This window comes from Oratosquilla oratoria, chromosome 12, assembly GCF_046742065.1.
Source record: "Oratosquilla oratoria isolate Oo_2021 chromosome 12, ASM4674206v1, whole genome shotgun sequence".
NCBI lineage: Eukaryota > Metazoa > Arthropoda > Malacostraca > Stomatopoda > Squillidae > Oratosquilla > Oratosquilla oratoria.
Genome location: NC_134788.1, coordinates 2,849,058 through 2,861,557, shown reverse-complemented (window position 1 = coordinate 2,861,557; position 12,500 = coordinate 2,849,058). Strand labels below are relative to the sequence as shown.

Here is a 12,500-nt window from a genome sequence, read left to right as displayed (position 1 = left end):
TTAAGAAAAGAAAGGAAATAACGATTTCTGTATATTTCGATCACTTGCTGTGATCCTCTTCAAGCGGAATACATAGATAAGAGAAAACACATTACTTATATGCAGAGGAGAGAGGTGGAGTAAAGGAACATGGACATTTCATATCAGGTGGCGTCTAAGTTGCCGCGCGGACTTTGTGGCAAGTCGTCCGCTTTTACAATATAAGGAAGTAATTCATTAACTGCCAAGGTGGTTATATAATCAGGTGACCATTGTCCTTTTGAAATGTTAAAGTTTGGGAATTGTTTAATTAAGGAAGATTCAATAATTTTCCTTTTATAACTACATTTCGATTTGAAAATTATTTTGGCCTCGTCCCAATTTATGCAGTGATTATTGTTGGCGACGTGTTGAAATACCGCGGAGTTCTGTTGTGCCTCCAACAATTATGATAGTGAGTTGTTGTGCTTAAAAGGGATTTTAATGCAAGGTATTATGGATTGTTTTAAGGATGATTGCGGGTTGCCTGAACGTTACAAGCTGGCAGTAGATCATCTCACAGATCGCAAAGATGTTATCATTACCAGAGCAGACAAGGGTGGGAAAATAGGAATCCTCAACAACTCAGATCACGAAAAGAAAGCTTTTGATCTCTTAAATGACATTGAAACATACGAAAAATTGAAAAAAAAACTCTCAAAAGTACCGTCTTAGATTTCAATAAAAAGGCACGCAATATCTTGGGAAATGATATTTTTAACAGCTTGTTAGTCACTAATCCACAGTTACCCAATTTTTATGGCCTCCCAAAAATACATAAGGAAAACACCCCCCTTAGACCCATCATCTGTAATAGGAACTCTTGTACTAGTAAGTTATCAAAATGGCTCACGAACATCTTATCACCGTTCGTAGGATGTTTTTCTGGATCACACATAAAGCATTCAGAAGATTTTATAGATAAGATCAAAAGTCACCATCTTCCGGGACGGAGTAAATTGTTAAGCCTAGACATAGTGTCTTTATTTACAAATATCAATGTAACAGAAGTTTTGAAGTTCCTGGAAAATAAATTACAGCTTTATCAGGATCAACTTCCCATCTCAGTAAACAAAATTATGTGCTGGCACAAATGTTTTTTCGTTTAATGATAAATATTACAAGCAAAAATTTGGCTGTTCAATGGGATCTAATCTCTCCCCGGTGCTAGCAAACTTATACATGGAATATTTTGAGACGGTACTTCTGCAGGACATAAAACCCTACGGAATGTTTTGGTATAGATATGTGGATGACATCTTCACGATTTGGGATGAAGAGTGGGGTTCCTTTAATGACTTCTTCAACAAACTCAACCTCCTAACTGCTAACATTAAATTCAAAGTGGAATGGGAAGTGGATAATAGTTTACCATTTTTGGACATCTTAGTCATGAGACATCAGGACCATCTTTCTTTCACAGTGTACAGAAAACCAACGCACACTGGGAGCTATGTACACTTCTTTAGTTACCATCCTGACAATATCAAATATAGTGTTGCTTCGGGTCTTTTTCTAAGGGCACTAAGACTATGGAGCCCATCTTATTTGGACCCAGAAATTCTAATCATACGAAATCAATTAAGAAGATTAGGGTACCCAGACTGGTTTACAAACAACGCCTTAAGTAAGGCCAAAACCAGTTATAAACTATAAATCCACTTCCCACCCATCTCAGCATCATAATTGGAACAAAAATTGCCTAAAACTTCCTTATAATAAATCTATCAATAATTTTTCCCAAATGCTACCAAAAGACAACATAAAAATCATTCATAGTTACCCCAACAGTTTATTCAGAAAAGTAGTAAACGTTCATCACAGAACAACAGAAGACACAAACCTCGGAGATTACAAATTACCCTGCTCAGGATGTGATGAAGTGTATTGGGGACAAACGGATAGAGAATTAAAAACAAGAATAAAAGAACACAAAAATTCAGTAAAATACGCACGACAGAACTCCGCGGTATTTCAACTCGTCGCCAACAATAATCACTGCATAAATTGGGACGAGGCCAAAATAATTTTCAAATCAAAATGTAGTTATAAAAGGAAAATTATTGAATCTTCCTTAATTAAACAATTCCCAAACTTTAACATTTCAAAAGGACAATGGTCACCTGATTATATAACCACCTTGGCAGTTAATAAATTACTTCCTTATATTGTAAAAGCGGACGACTTGCCACAAAGTCCGCGCGGCAACTTAGACGCCACCTGATATGAAATGTCCATGTTCCCTTACTCCACCTCTCTCCTCTGTATATAAGTAATGTGTTTTCTCTTATCTATGTATTCCGCTTGAAGAGGATCACAGCAAGTGATCGAAATATACAGAAATCGTTATTTCCTTTCTTTTCTTAAATCCAATCAATAGTGGGTTTTTAGTGCATATGTATATGTATATATATATATATGTGTGTGTGTGTGTGTATATATATATATATATATATATTAGTAAATACATATACTTCTTGATGATTTTGTGAAAGCAGTTGCTATATAAATAATTTTCGAACTCGATTGTAGTAGTTGACTTCCATTTTCTTATTTTGTTCAGATACAATTTTTTAATGTATTTTATGCTATGTGGGCTGTATTCACCTAATTGTAGCATACAGGGAAGGAGCAACGCTCGTAGGGTCCCGTCTGCTACTCTCCAATTTGTCACAGCTAGCCTCAAATTCATGTACATTTCCATCTTAATCTACATCCTTGATTTTCAGTTATAATATTCAGATTTGGATTCATGTAATGTTTCAGTATGGGGTATATCACCTAATGTATGACAAGCATTTATGCATTTATATGGAAATTCATGTACAATTCCAACTTAATTTATATCCATTATTTCCAGTTATGATATTTAGATATAGATGCGAGTATTGTTCCAGTTTGGGCTATATCATCGTCTTAATTATTGCAAGTATTATTAATCCATCTATATGGAAATTTGTATTCCTTAACATGATCTGTACATAAAGTCCTTCTTGATTTGTTCCCATGACTTCTTAAGCCCCGCCATATTTAATCGGGAGATCCCCTCTGCCAATGCAATCTACCCCCTTTAGTGACGTGTGAGGACCATACCACCAATGGATGCATATCCCAGTCTTGGACATGTCAGGGATTTTATTTATTTATTCATTTATTTTCCATCAACTGTTCATCCATATAGTGAAAAGCCAGTTCGATCTTGTGCAGCAATCCGTATGTCTCTCCCACAGTGCTGCTCATATGTTTATCGTCAGCACTCCCAAGTATTTTTCCTCTTTTGTTTTTGGTTCACTTCCCAAGGAATGTTTTAGAGATGGTCTTTTGCCACTGATGCTGCTGCCCATTTCCAGTACTTTGCATTTTTTGATACTGGACTTCATTTCTCATTCTTGTCTCCATGCAAAAAATAGTGCCTAGATCTTTTTAAAGCAGTGCAGATCTCGCCGTTTTTTTTTTGTTTTTTTATTCCCCTCATGCTTTTGGCGTCACCTGCAAACACGTTGGCACAGCTTGTTGTACCTTCCATCATACCATTGACATCGACAAGAAACATTATTGGAGCTCCAATCACTGAACCTAGTGGAACTCCCCTCGTTACTCCTCTCCACCTTGACATCTTATCCTTGACTACGGTCTTCCCTTCGAAAGATATTTGACCCATTGGAGTAGTTGGCCTCCCTCCTCTCAGTTCTCTGACGTGTGTTCCAATTTCACACAAGTAGACTGTGTGGTACTTTACCAAAGCCCCTCTCCAGGTCCATGTACACACAGTTCGCCCATCCCATGTGTGTGTGTGTGTGTGTGTGTGTGTGTGTGTGTCTATTAATGATGTAGTTGTTTGATGATGTATGTGTATACCATGGGTAATGTTTTATATATATTTATATATTTCTTTTTCTCGCCTTTTCCAGGATGGATTGCCCCAATTGCCTTAACAAATTCGACGAGGATCGACGACCACGAGTGCTGTCGTGTGGCCACTCCTTTTGTCTCCCTTGTCTGCGTCAAGTCCACAGTTTGAACGGCGGTGTAGTGTCCTGTTTCCAGTGCAGAAAGGAAGAATACTTAGGAGATGTGGACGACATTCCCACCGGAGATCTCACAAAGGAGGAGGAGGAGGAGGAGGAAGAGCCACATTCGGGCAATTGCCCCATCCACGGAGGACAGGCATTCTCTCTGTGGTGTGCAGAATGTCGCCAGGACATGTGTCCCGAGTGCAGGCCGTTCCACCAGGACCTGAAGCACCAGGTGCTTGAACACTCACAGGCCAAAAGCCTCCTTTCGTCCAAGTACAGCCTTGACGGACAAAGTTTCTATGAGTGTTTGGTCAGTATCGAGGCGGCCATACAAGACGTTAAGAAAATGGCTCAAAGTTTAAGCAGTCATCTTAGCCAAACGCTCTCCATGGTCCAGCGTCACATCAGCGAAAATGAGGAACAGAATAAGGTCGTGGAGAGAACTTCCTCCCTCGGTGCTGTTGAAGATTTGCTCCTGCAGAAGTCACGTCGCTTGAATAGAAATCGAGTTGCTCTCCAAATGCAGGTAAATACTATTCGCTAGCTCTATGTCTTTTTTAAGTATTTGTTTATTTCAATTGCTATGAAATACTACAGACGGAAAATATCGAGGAGTAAAAGAGGACTTATCACATAATAGTTTTGTTGTGCACATGGTTGAGAAGCTCGGTGAGAGTAATCGAGAAGAATTGGGTGCATAACGAATGCTCAAGAAAATAACAAAGAAACGAGCTCACATACAGCCAAATGATACGAGCAAATAGAATGAAACATGTTAACTCAAATTAGATAAATCTCAAATTGTATTCCACCGAGATGACGTAACGCTTCAGTTTAGTAAAGACGTGCGATATGACGTAATGTCTGCTACCTGGTAAGTCACATCACGGCAGGGTCAAAACAAACCTTCAGAATACATCCAAGATTGTCCGTCTGAAATTGTTAGTTCCTGACCTAAATAATAAGAAACCCTCGTAATAACTGGAGGTATTAACCAAGGTCTGGAAATAATACTACAAGCGGCAACGAAAGAGGATAAAGGTGTCGCATTTTTATAGTTTGTCATGTCGACATCCTTTTACTTTAGCTTGTCCATTTTAACTGGGCGAAAGATTATCTGAATGAGACATGAGGATTAGAAATCAACAATTCTAAAAATTTAGCGTGGAGAGTCCATGGCAAATGCTCACAAGCATTATAAAGGAGGAGCATGCCAACAGGAGACCTTTTGGTCCATAACTAGGTCGGATGCAATATATATATATATATATATATATATATATATATATATATATATATATATATATATATATATATATATATATGTATGTGTGTGTGTGTATATACAGTATATACATATATATATACATATATATATATATATATATATATATATATAATGATAAATAAAAAAAATTGATGATAATATAAATGATATTAAAATAGATAAATGCATAGATATAGTTAAAAATAAACAAACAAGTAAATAGTAAATAATAATAAAGTGACGGATAAATAATAATACATGAAAATCAATCAAATAATGATAAAAACAGACAAATAATAACAAACAAATAATATAAAATAAATGGTAGTCATTACAGAATCTTGCCTAAGTGCTTATTTAAACGAATCTTAAATCTTCGAACTGAACTACATTGCACTGCTTCTACAAGAAGTTTATTCCATTCATTAACTACAAGGTTGGCAAAGTTGTTTCTACCCACTTCCAAATTAAATCTATTTCCTGACAATTTGAGACCATTATTTCTAGTCTGATTCTCATTCAGTGTGAAAATTTTATCACTATTGATGTTATTAATTCCCTTTAGAATCTTAAAGACCAATATCAATTCACCTCAGAGTCTACGCTTTTTTAGGGAAAACAGATTCATATGTTTTAGTTGATTTTCGTATGATTTAGTTTGATATTTAGAATCATTTTTGTGGCTCGCCCTTGTACTTTTTCCAATCTGCCAGTGTCTTTATCAAGATTCGGTGAGCATACGGAAACAGCATATTCCAAATGTGGACAAACTAACGATTTATAGAGCTTGTTAATGAGGGCTAGACTTTTGAAGTCAAAAGATCGCGCAATGAGTCCAAACCAATGAGTCTGCAGTATCTCAGAGGCTGAAATACACTGCTTAGATGATTTGAGCAGTCAAGAGTTTTTACGAGAGTAGTAGAGCTTATGTTAGGATTAGGAATGGAGAGAGTGAGTGGTTTGAGGTAAAGGTGGGACTTCGTCAGGGATGTGTTATGTCCCCCTGGCTGTTCAATCTTTACATGGATGGGGTGGTGCGAGAGGTGAATGCAAGGGTGGTGGGTCGGAGATTGGAGATGGTTAAAGAAAATGGAGAAAAGTGGGAGATAAGCCAGCTGTTGTTTACTGACGACACAACGCATGTAGCAGTACCAGAGGAGGGATTGAGGAAGTTAGTGACAGAGTTTGAGAAGGTGTGTGAAAGAAGGAAGTTGAAGGTGGATAAAAGTAAGGTGATGAGATGCACAAGGGGAGAGAGCGGTTGCAGGCTGGAAGTGAGTATTAAGGGAGAGAGACTGGAGGAAGCGGATAGTTTTAGATACTTGGGTGCGAATATGGCAGGAAAGGGAGGAGTGGGGGTGAAGGTAGAATGTAGATTGAGAGAAGCGAATAAATGCCTTGGGGGATTAAAAAGTATAATGAAAAATAGACATTTGGGAATGGATGCCAATAGGATATTGTATGAAGTAGTGATTGTGCCGACAGCACTGTATGGGGCAGAAACATGGACCATAAGAGAGGAAGAGAGGAGGAGTTTGGATGTGTTTGAGATGAAATGCCTGAGAAGTATGATAGGGGTTCCTAGGCTAGATAGAGTGAGAAATGGAGGTGAGGAGAACAGGGGTGGAAAGGGAGTTGGGAGATAGGGTTGATGAAAGAGTATTGGGATGGTTTGGACACATGGAAAGAATGAGTGAAGAAAGACTAGTAAAGGAGGTGTGGAAGGCAGAGGTGAAAGGAGTGAACATGAGGGGACGTCCTAGGATGAGATGGATGGATGGGGTAAAACGGGCATTGGGAAAAAGGGGAATGTCTGTTGAGGAAGGACGGGAGAGGACTGAAGATAGGGGGTGAGTGAAGAATGGCTGTGTGTGGATGATGCTGTGATGTATGAGGGGGTGTGCTTTGTCTTGCGACACTACTTCTGACCCAGGGCAGTGGACAAGATGCAGGGATGACCCGTCATCCAGGAGGGGCCAAGATAAGGGGGAGGGAAGAGAGTAGAGGGGAGTGGAGTATATAGGGGATGGAATGGGAGGGAGTGGTTTCTATGCCTCGTCTTTTGGCTACCTCCCGTGTAAGGGGGAAAAAGCCTTTGGTATATGTATGTATGGTATATGTACTGATAATCATGCCAATATCCTTTTCACTATCCACTTTTGTCAACGAATTTCCAAATAACTTGTAATTGTACCTACTGTTATGTTTACCTATGTGCATAACCTTGCATTCACTTGTGTTAAATTACATTAGCCACAAATGCTCACTGGGTATATACTCACAAGACAATTGCTCACATCCTTTGTTGAAAAAGAGACAAATGCTCACACAATTTTTTTTTTTTTAAATTTTCAAATATTTGTTCCCATTGTTATTGTCAAAGGATCATAGTTAGTAGAGCAGTTCACTATATGCTGTATGTTGAGTACCTTTCCCAGTTCCTGTATAGGGTAAACAACTATTTTGGCTATATATAAGAATGTCATAATTCATAGTTAAGGGAGGTCTCACTACTGATGACTATGAAAACCCAAGATCGAACATCAACTAGGACTGGGATACAAGTCACCAAACTAAGAACTATAATGAAGACACAAGCAAAGCAATCAGTTAGTCGTCCAAACCAACTTCTGACTCAAGCTCTGCTACAAGCCACTGAGGAGGTCCGTGCCAACATTGTCATGAGAGATCTTCAACGACAACGGCGTGGGTGTCTTCCTGAGGACCCTGCATCACTTCGGGACCTAGTCATCACAGAGGACTGGACACAAACTGGTGGAGCAGCTCCGAGGCCCTTCCTCATCCATGACTCAGGTCCAGAAGAACGACAACGCGTTGTGGTCTATGCATCCGAGGAGCAACTGCGACATGTCGCACAAGCTGACACCTGGTGAATGGACGGCAATTGCTCCATCAGTCCAAGCATCTTTGAACAACTTGCGTCATACGAGGTCCTCTTGCGTCGATGCCTTCCTCCCTCCCTGGAAAGAGTGCTCGGGCTGGCCAAGAACTGCTGCAAGTTGTGGTCGACAAAATGGAAGAAATGTCGGACAATCTTTCCTGACCCCAGGCTCTTAGTCACCGACTTTGAGCTGGCAGCCATTCAGTCGGTATCAGCAGTACCTACTAGGACCTCATGTCACCACGCAAGGCTGGAGAGAACGTGGAGAAAACTTCAAAACTTGAGCCAGACCGAGCTGAACCGCACAGGTTGAGGATGTGAAGCGCTTCGGCTTTAGAGCCCCAGACCAGCCAGGACCAGGAAGGCATGCGGTCGTACCTCAAGAACAGAATACCCGAAGGCCTGGAGGACCTAGTTTGCTACTTTGAAGCGACATACGTTACGGGTACCTTCCGCCAAGTCCAGCCACCACGAGTCCGTCGAGATACTCCACTACCTCCTCTACGCGTGTGGCACACTCCAGCCCGCTTCGACGTTCCTGTCTGGAACGTTCATCAGGCCTCTCTTGAAGGACAAACACGAACGAACAACAGAGTTGAGAAGGATGGAACACATCATTTCCATCATTAGTAGGACATCATCACCCTTCATTCTGGACATCGGTTGAAGCTCTTCGTAGGGACTGCGCACTGATATCGACACTGCACCCCTCTGGAATAAAGACTGATAGTGCAACTGGATCCATATGATAATGTTGTGGTACTGTAAAAAGCTACAAGTATTGGGAAATGAATGAATATTTGTTGAATGATCAGTTTCTTTAAAGATTGATGTGTATGTTATTCACAATAAGAAACAAATAGAATAATTTGTGAGCATTTGTCGCTTTTTCAGCTAAAGGTATGAGCAATTGTCTTGTGAGTATTTGTCCGCGCAGTGCTAGGACCTTCTATTACCCATTTTCATGACGACGAAACTGTTTATAAGAGGATGACGCAATATTCCCAGTCCCTCAGGTATCCAATAAAAATAATGTTACCCCTTAAACACTATTTCCCCCCTTTTCTTTTGATCTACTTTTATGTTGTATCCCTATGACAGATGCAGGGTCCCATGTCGACACTAGGAGCGTTCGAATCATCAGCGTGAAACTCTTTCGCAACAGCTGGGTGAGGCGAACAGCAGTTCTGGCGCCGTTGGAGAAGGAAAGGAAAAGGGAGAAAAGAGAGCGGGGAATACGAGTTCTAACAAGAAGGTTTGTTTTAGTTGGAAGGTCCGTTTTGACCTGTCACAGGTTTACGAAAGAATGAGGCAACATTCCCAGTCTCCAGGTGTCCAATTGAAATAATGTTGACCCCCCCCCCACCAATTTTCCTCTCTCTTCTTCTCGGTTACTTATTTACTGTGTCCCTATGACAGATGCAGGGTCCCGTGTCGACGCTGGGGGCGTCCGAACCATCAGCGGAAACTCTTTCGCATCAGCTAGGTGAGGCGAACAACAGTTCTGGCGCCGTTGGAGGAGAAAAAGAAAACGGAGAAAAGAGAGCGGGAAATAAAACATCCAAAGAAGCAGCAGCTGATGAATCGAGTGTTGTTCAGAATGAGTCCAGGATGGTGCCTTTGTTCAGGAATGTCTGTTTTGACGTACCACATGATCACGAGGCCCATTACACAACGCACGTAAAGGTCCAACGCACAGAACATACGAGGTACGTTGTTGTTGCTCATATTGTCGTTATTATAGATCGTAACTGTCTCCCAGTCGACAGCTCCGCACGAGCATCCGCATTGTTCTCTTTTCAAGGAGGGCCAGAAACAATAAATTCAAATAAAACATAATTTGTCAGCTTGTGAATGTCGTCTCACTCGGTTCAATTCTCCGACTACATTTTTTTTAAATCCATATCTAGGTTTAATCACACCATTGTCTTCCTAAGTAACCTTCCCTTCCCTTTTTCCCTACATCCAAAATAATTCAATAACTCGCACAGCAGTGTGGTATAGCCTGAATGTTCCATATGATATAACATGAGAAAATATTGAGAAAAAGGGGCTTCTTTAGAGTGTCATCACACTGGGCTTCCACGGGCTTGACTGCCAACGCCGGCAATTGGGAGTTCGTTCGTTCGAGTGAAAACGACTTCTGTTACAATATTCTATTTTTCAAATCTCCAAATATCAAATTGGTTTTCTGTCATAATATAATATAGCAAAGCTGAATGATGCACTACCAAGATATTGTAAACCTAGACGAACATTAGACATAGTCAGTGTTGAAATGCTCGTAGACAAGTCTAGATTTCTGTAAGCGAGGTCACCTTCTTGTTGTTCGAATGGAGGAGGTTGGAGGGAGGAGGAGGAGGAGGGAGGATGTGGGAGGAGAAGTAGCCCAGTTACTGGGATGACCTTGTACGCGACATGACGTCACAGATCTCTCCAATGTCGCACGTCCTCTCATGCTTTCCTCGTTTCAGGTCTCGTGCAGGAAGCATCTGGTTCTCCTTTAGAGATGACGCTGACCGTCAAGTGTTCTGGCTTTGGTGGAACACCGGAACTGGGCGTGTGAAGACCCAAGCTTTGGAACCGACGACGGGGCGGTTGGGACCATTGAGGGATCAGTGTGTTATTCAGCCGAGAGATACCCATCGCCTCACCATTGTTGAAGGTCCGACACAGGTAAGTTAAAACAAAATAAGTGAATAGATTAATAAATGAATAAATAAACTAGAATAATGATAATAGAAAATTCAGATCTATTTCGTAACAACAACAATAATAATATTGATAATAATGATGATGATGATGATAATAATAATAACAATAATGATGCAGTAATAATAGTATTAATGATAATAGGTAATAATACACTGAAACTTGGATGAAATGTGAAACTAATTAGGGTTTTGAGACCAAAAAGTGGCTTAGATATCAATAATTTAAACATTTTCTAAAGATAAAAAAAAAAAAAAAAAAAAAATGCATCTAATACACTAAAGGAATTGGCCCGGGACATAGATGGCCACAATTTCCCGAAGATTAATTAAGTAAATAGGTGTAAATACTGTTGCACAGATTCTTTAAAAACATTCGAACGTAAACATAATTTGAATGCAGCCTCTATCTGCACCATCGAGGATTCTTATCGGCTAAATATCCACACGCTGCCATATATATAGGTTATTTGACTCGTAACCACCTGAATAGCCCCAGGGGCTGGGCGTTACCGGCCATGTAATCATTTCCAATGATAATACTAGTAATAATACTAACGACAACAACAATGATAACAATGATAAAGATGATGATGATGATGATGGAGTGGTGGTGAAAATAATAATAATAAGAACGGGGAGCTAAAGGTGCCTAGTCTGGGCTGCATTTCCGTCAAAGCATGACCGATTTCCATTTCCTCAGAGTGCTCCGTATTACTGTGTATGTGTTTATATACATATTATTATCAATATTATTTTTATCATTACTACTATAATTGTTTTTATTGTTATTATTATTATCATTATTTTTATCAATATTATCATCTTTTTATTTTTTACTATTAATTATTATCATTCTTCTTATTATTATTTTTATTCTTAGTGTTCATTATTTACGTTATTATTGATTATTATTGTTATTATTATTTTAATTTTTATTGTTTTTTTAGTTTTTATTATAATTTTAATTTTTTATTAGTTACTAGACCACCCGTGACCCATTGGGTCAAATAAAATCTTAAATGGCTCCTCTTTTTAAAGCAGGTTACTATTAGCTTAAGACTTACCAGTTGTGTGCGGTCCTCGTGCTCTCTCGAAGGAAAGTAAACTGGATACAGGCGTTCTCAAGAAATTAGATAAGGAGAGCCTCCTTAATTAATTAACTATGCTTATGTTATGTCACGTCTCGTCACCCCACTCCCACTCCCACTCATTATCATTATCATTCAGGGAGTCCCATGGGACTTGAGCGAGTAACAACGTTTATAAATATAAACTTTATGATAGATATACTATGTCACTATCACCGTATAGTATAGATTACAGAAAATAAGTTTCTACATCAAACTGAATATAATTTAGAGCTCTTACCTCTATTCAGTAGACGAAGGCAGTGACTTGAAATGCAGAAGATTGTGACGTCATGTCGTCATTGCTTGGAACTGTACGTAATGTTCTAATATACTCATTATGCCTCATAAATGCTAATTCAAGAGTTGGCTATACTTTTAAATAATAACTATAAAAAATTTAAATATCAATGGTCAGAAAATATGTAATCGGAAAAGTGGAAATTAAAAATTTGG

At 39.3% G+C, this 12,500-nt stretch overlaps 2 protein-coding genes across 2 annotated transcripts in view; both read left to right on the top strand.

Moving 5' to 3' along the window:
* Positions 1 to 9,352, top strand: part of LOC143030160 (tripartite motif-containing 13-like) — an 83,433-nt gene extending 74,081 nt beyond the window's left edge. The window contains exons 2-3 of the mRNA XM_076193321.1: positions 3,930 to 4,560; positions 9,305 to 9,352. Of these exons, the coding sequence (XP_076049436.1) occupies positions 3,931 to 4,560; positions 9,305 to 9,352 (678 nt within the window). The 5' untranslated portion in view covers position 3,930. The remainder of the gene's footprint in view (positions 1 to 3,929; positions 4,561 to 9,304) is intronic.
* A 4-nt stretch (positions 9,353 to 9,356) lies between these two features.
* Positions 9,357 to 12,500, top strand: part of LOC143030912 (uncharacterized) — a 4,216-nt gene continuing 1,072 nt past the window's right edge. Inside the window, exons 1-3 of the mRNA XM_076194157.1 lie at positions 9,357 to 9,458; positions 9,623 to 9,912; positions 10,678 to 10,879. Of these exons, the coding sequence (XP_076050272.1) occupies positions 9,623 to 9,912; positions 10,678 to 10,879 (492 nt within the window). The 5' untranslated portion in view covers positions 9,357 to 9,458. The remainder of the gene's footprint in view (positions 9,459 to 9,622; positions 9,913 to 10,677; positions 10,880 to 12,500) is intronic.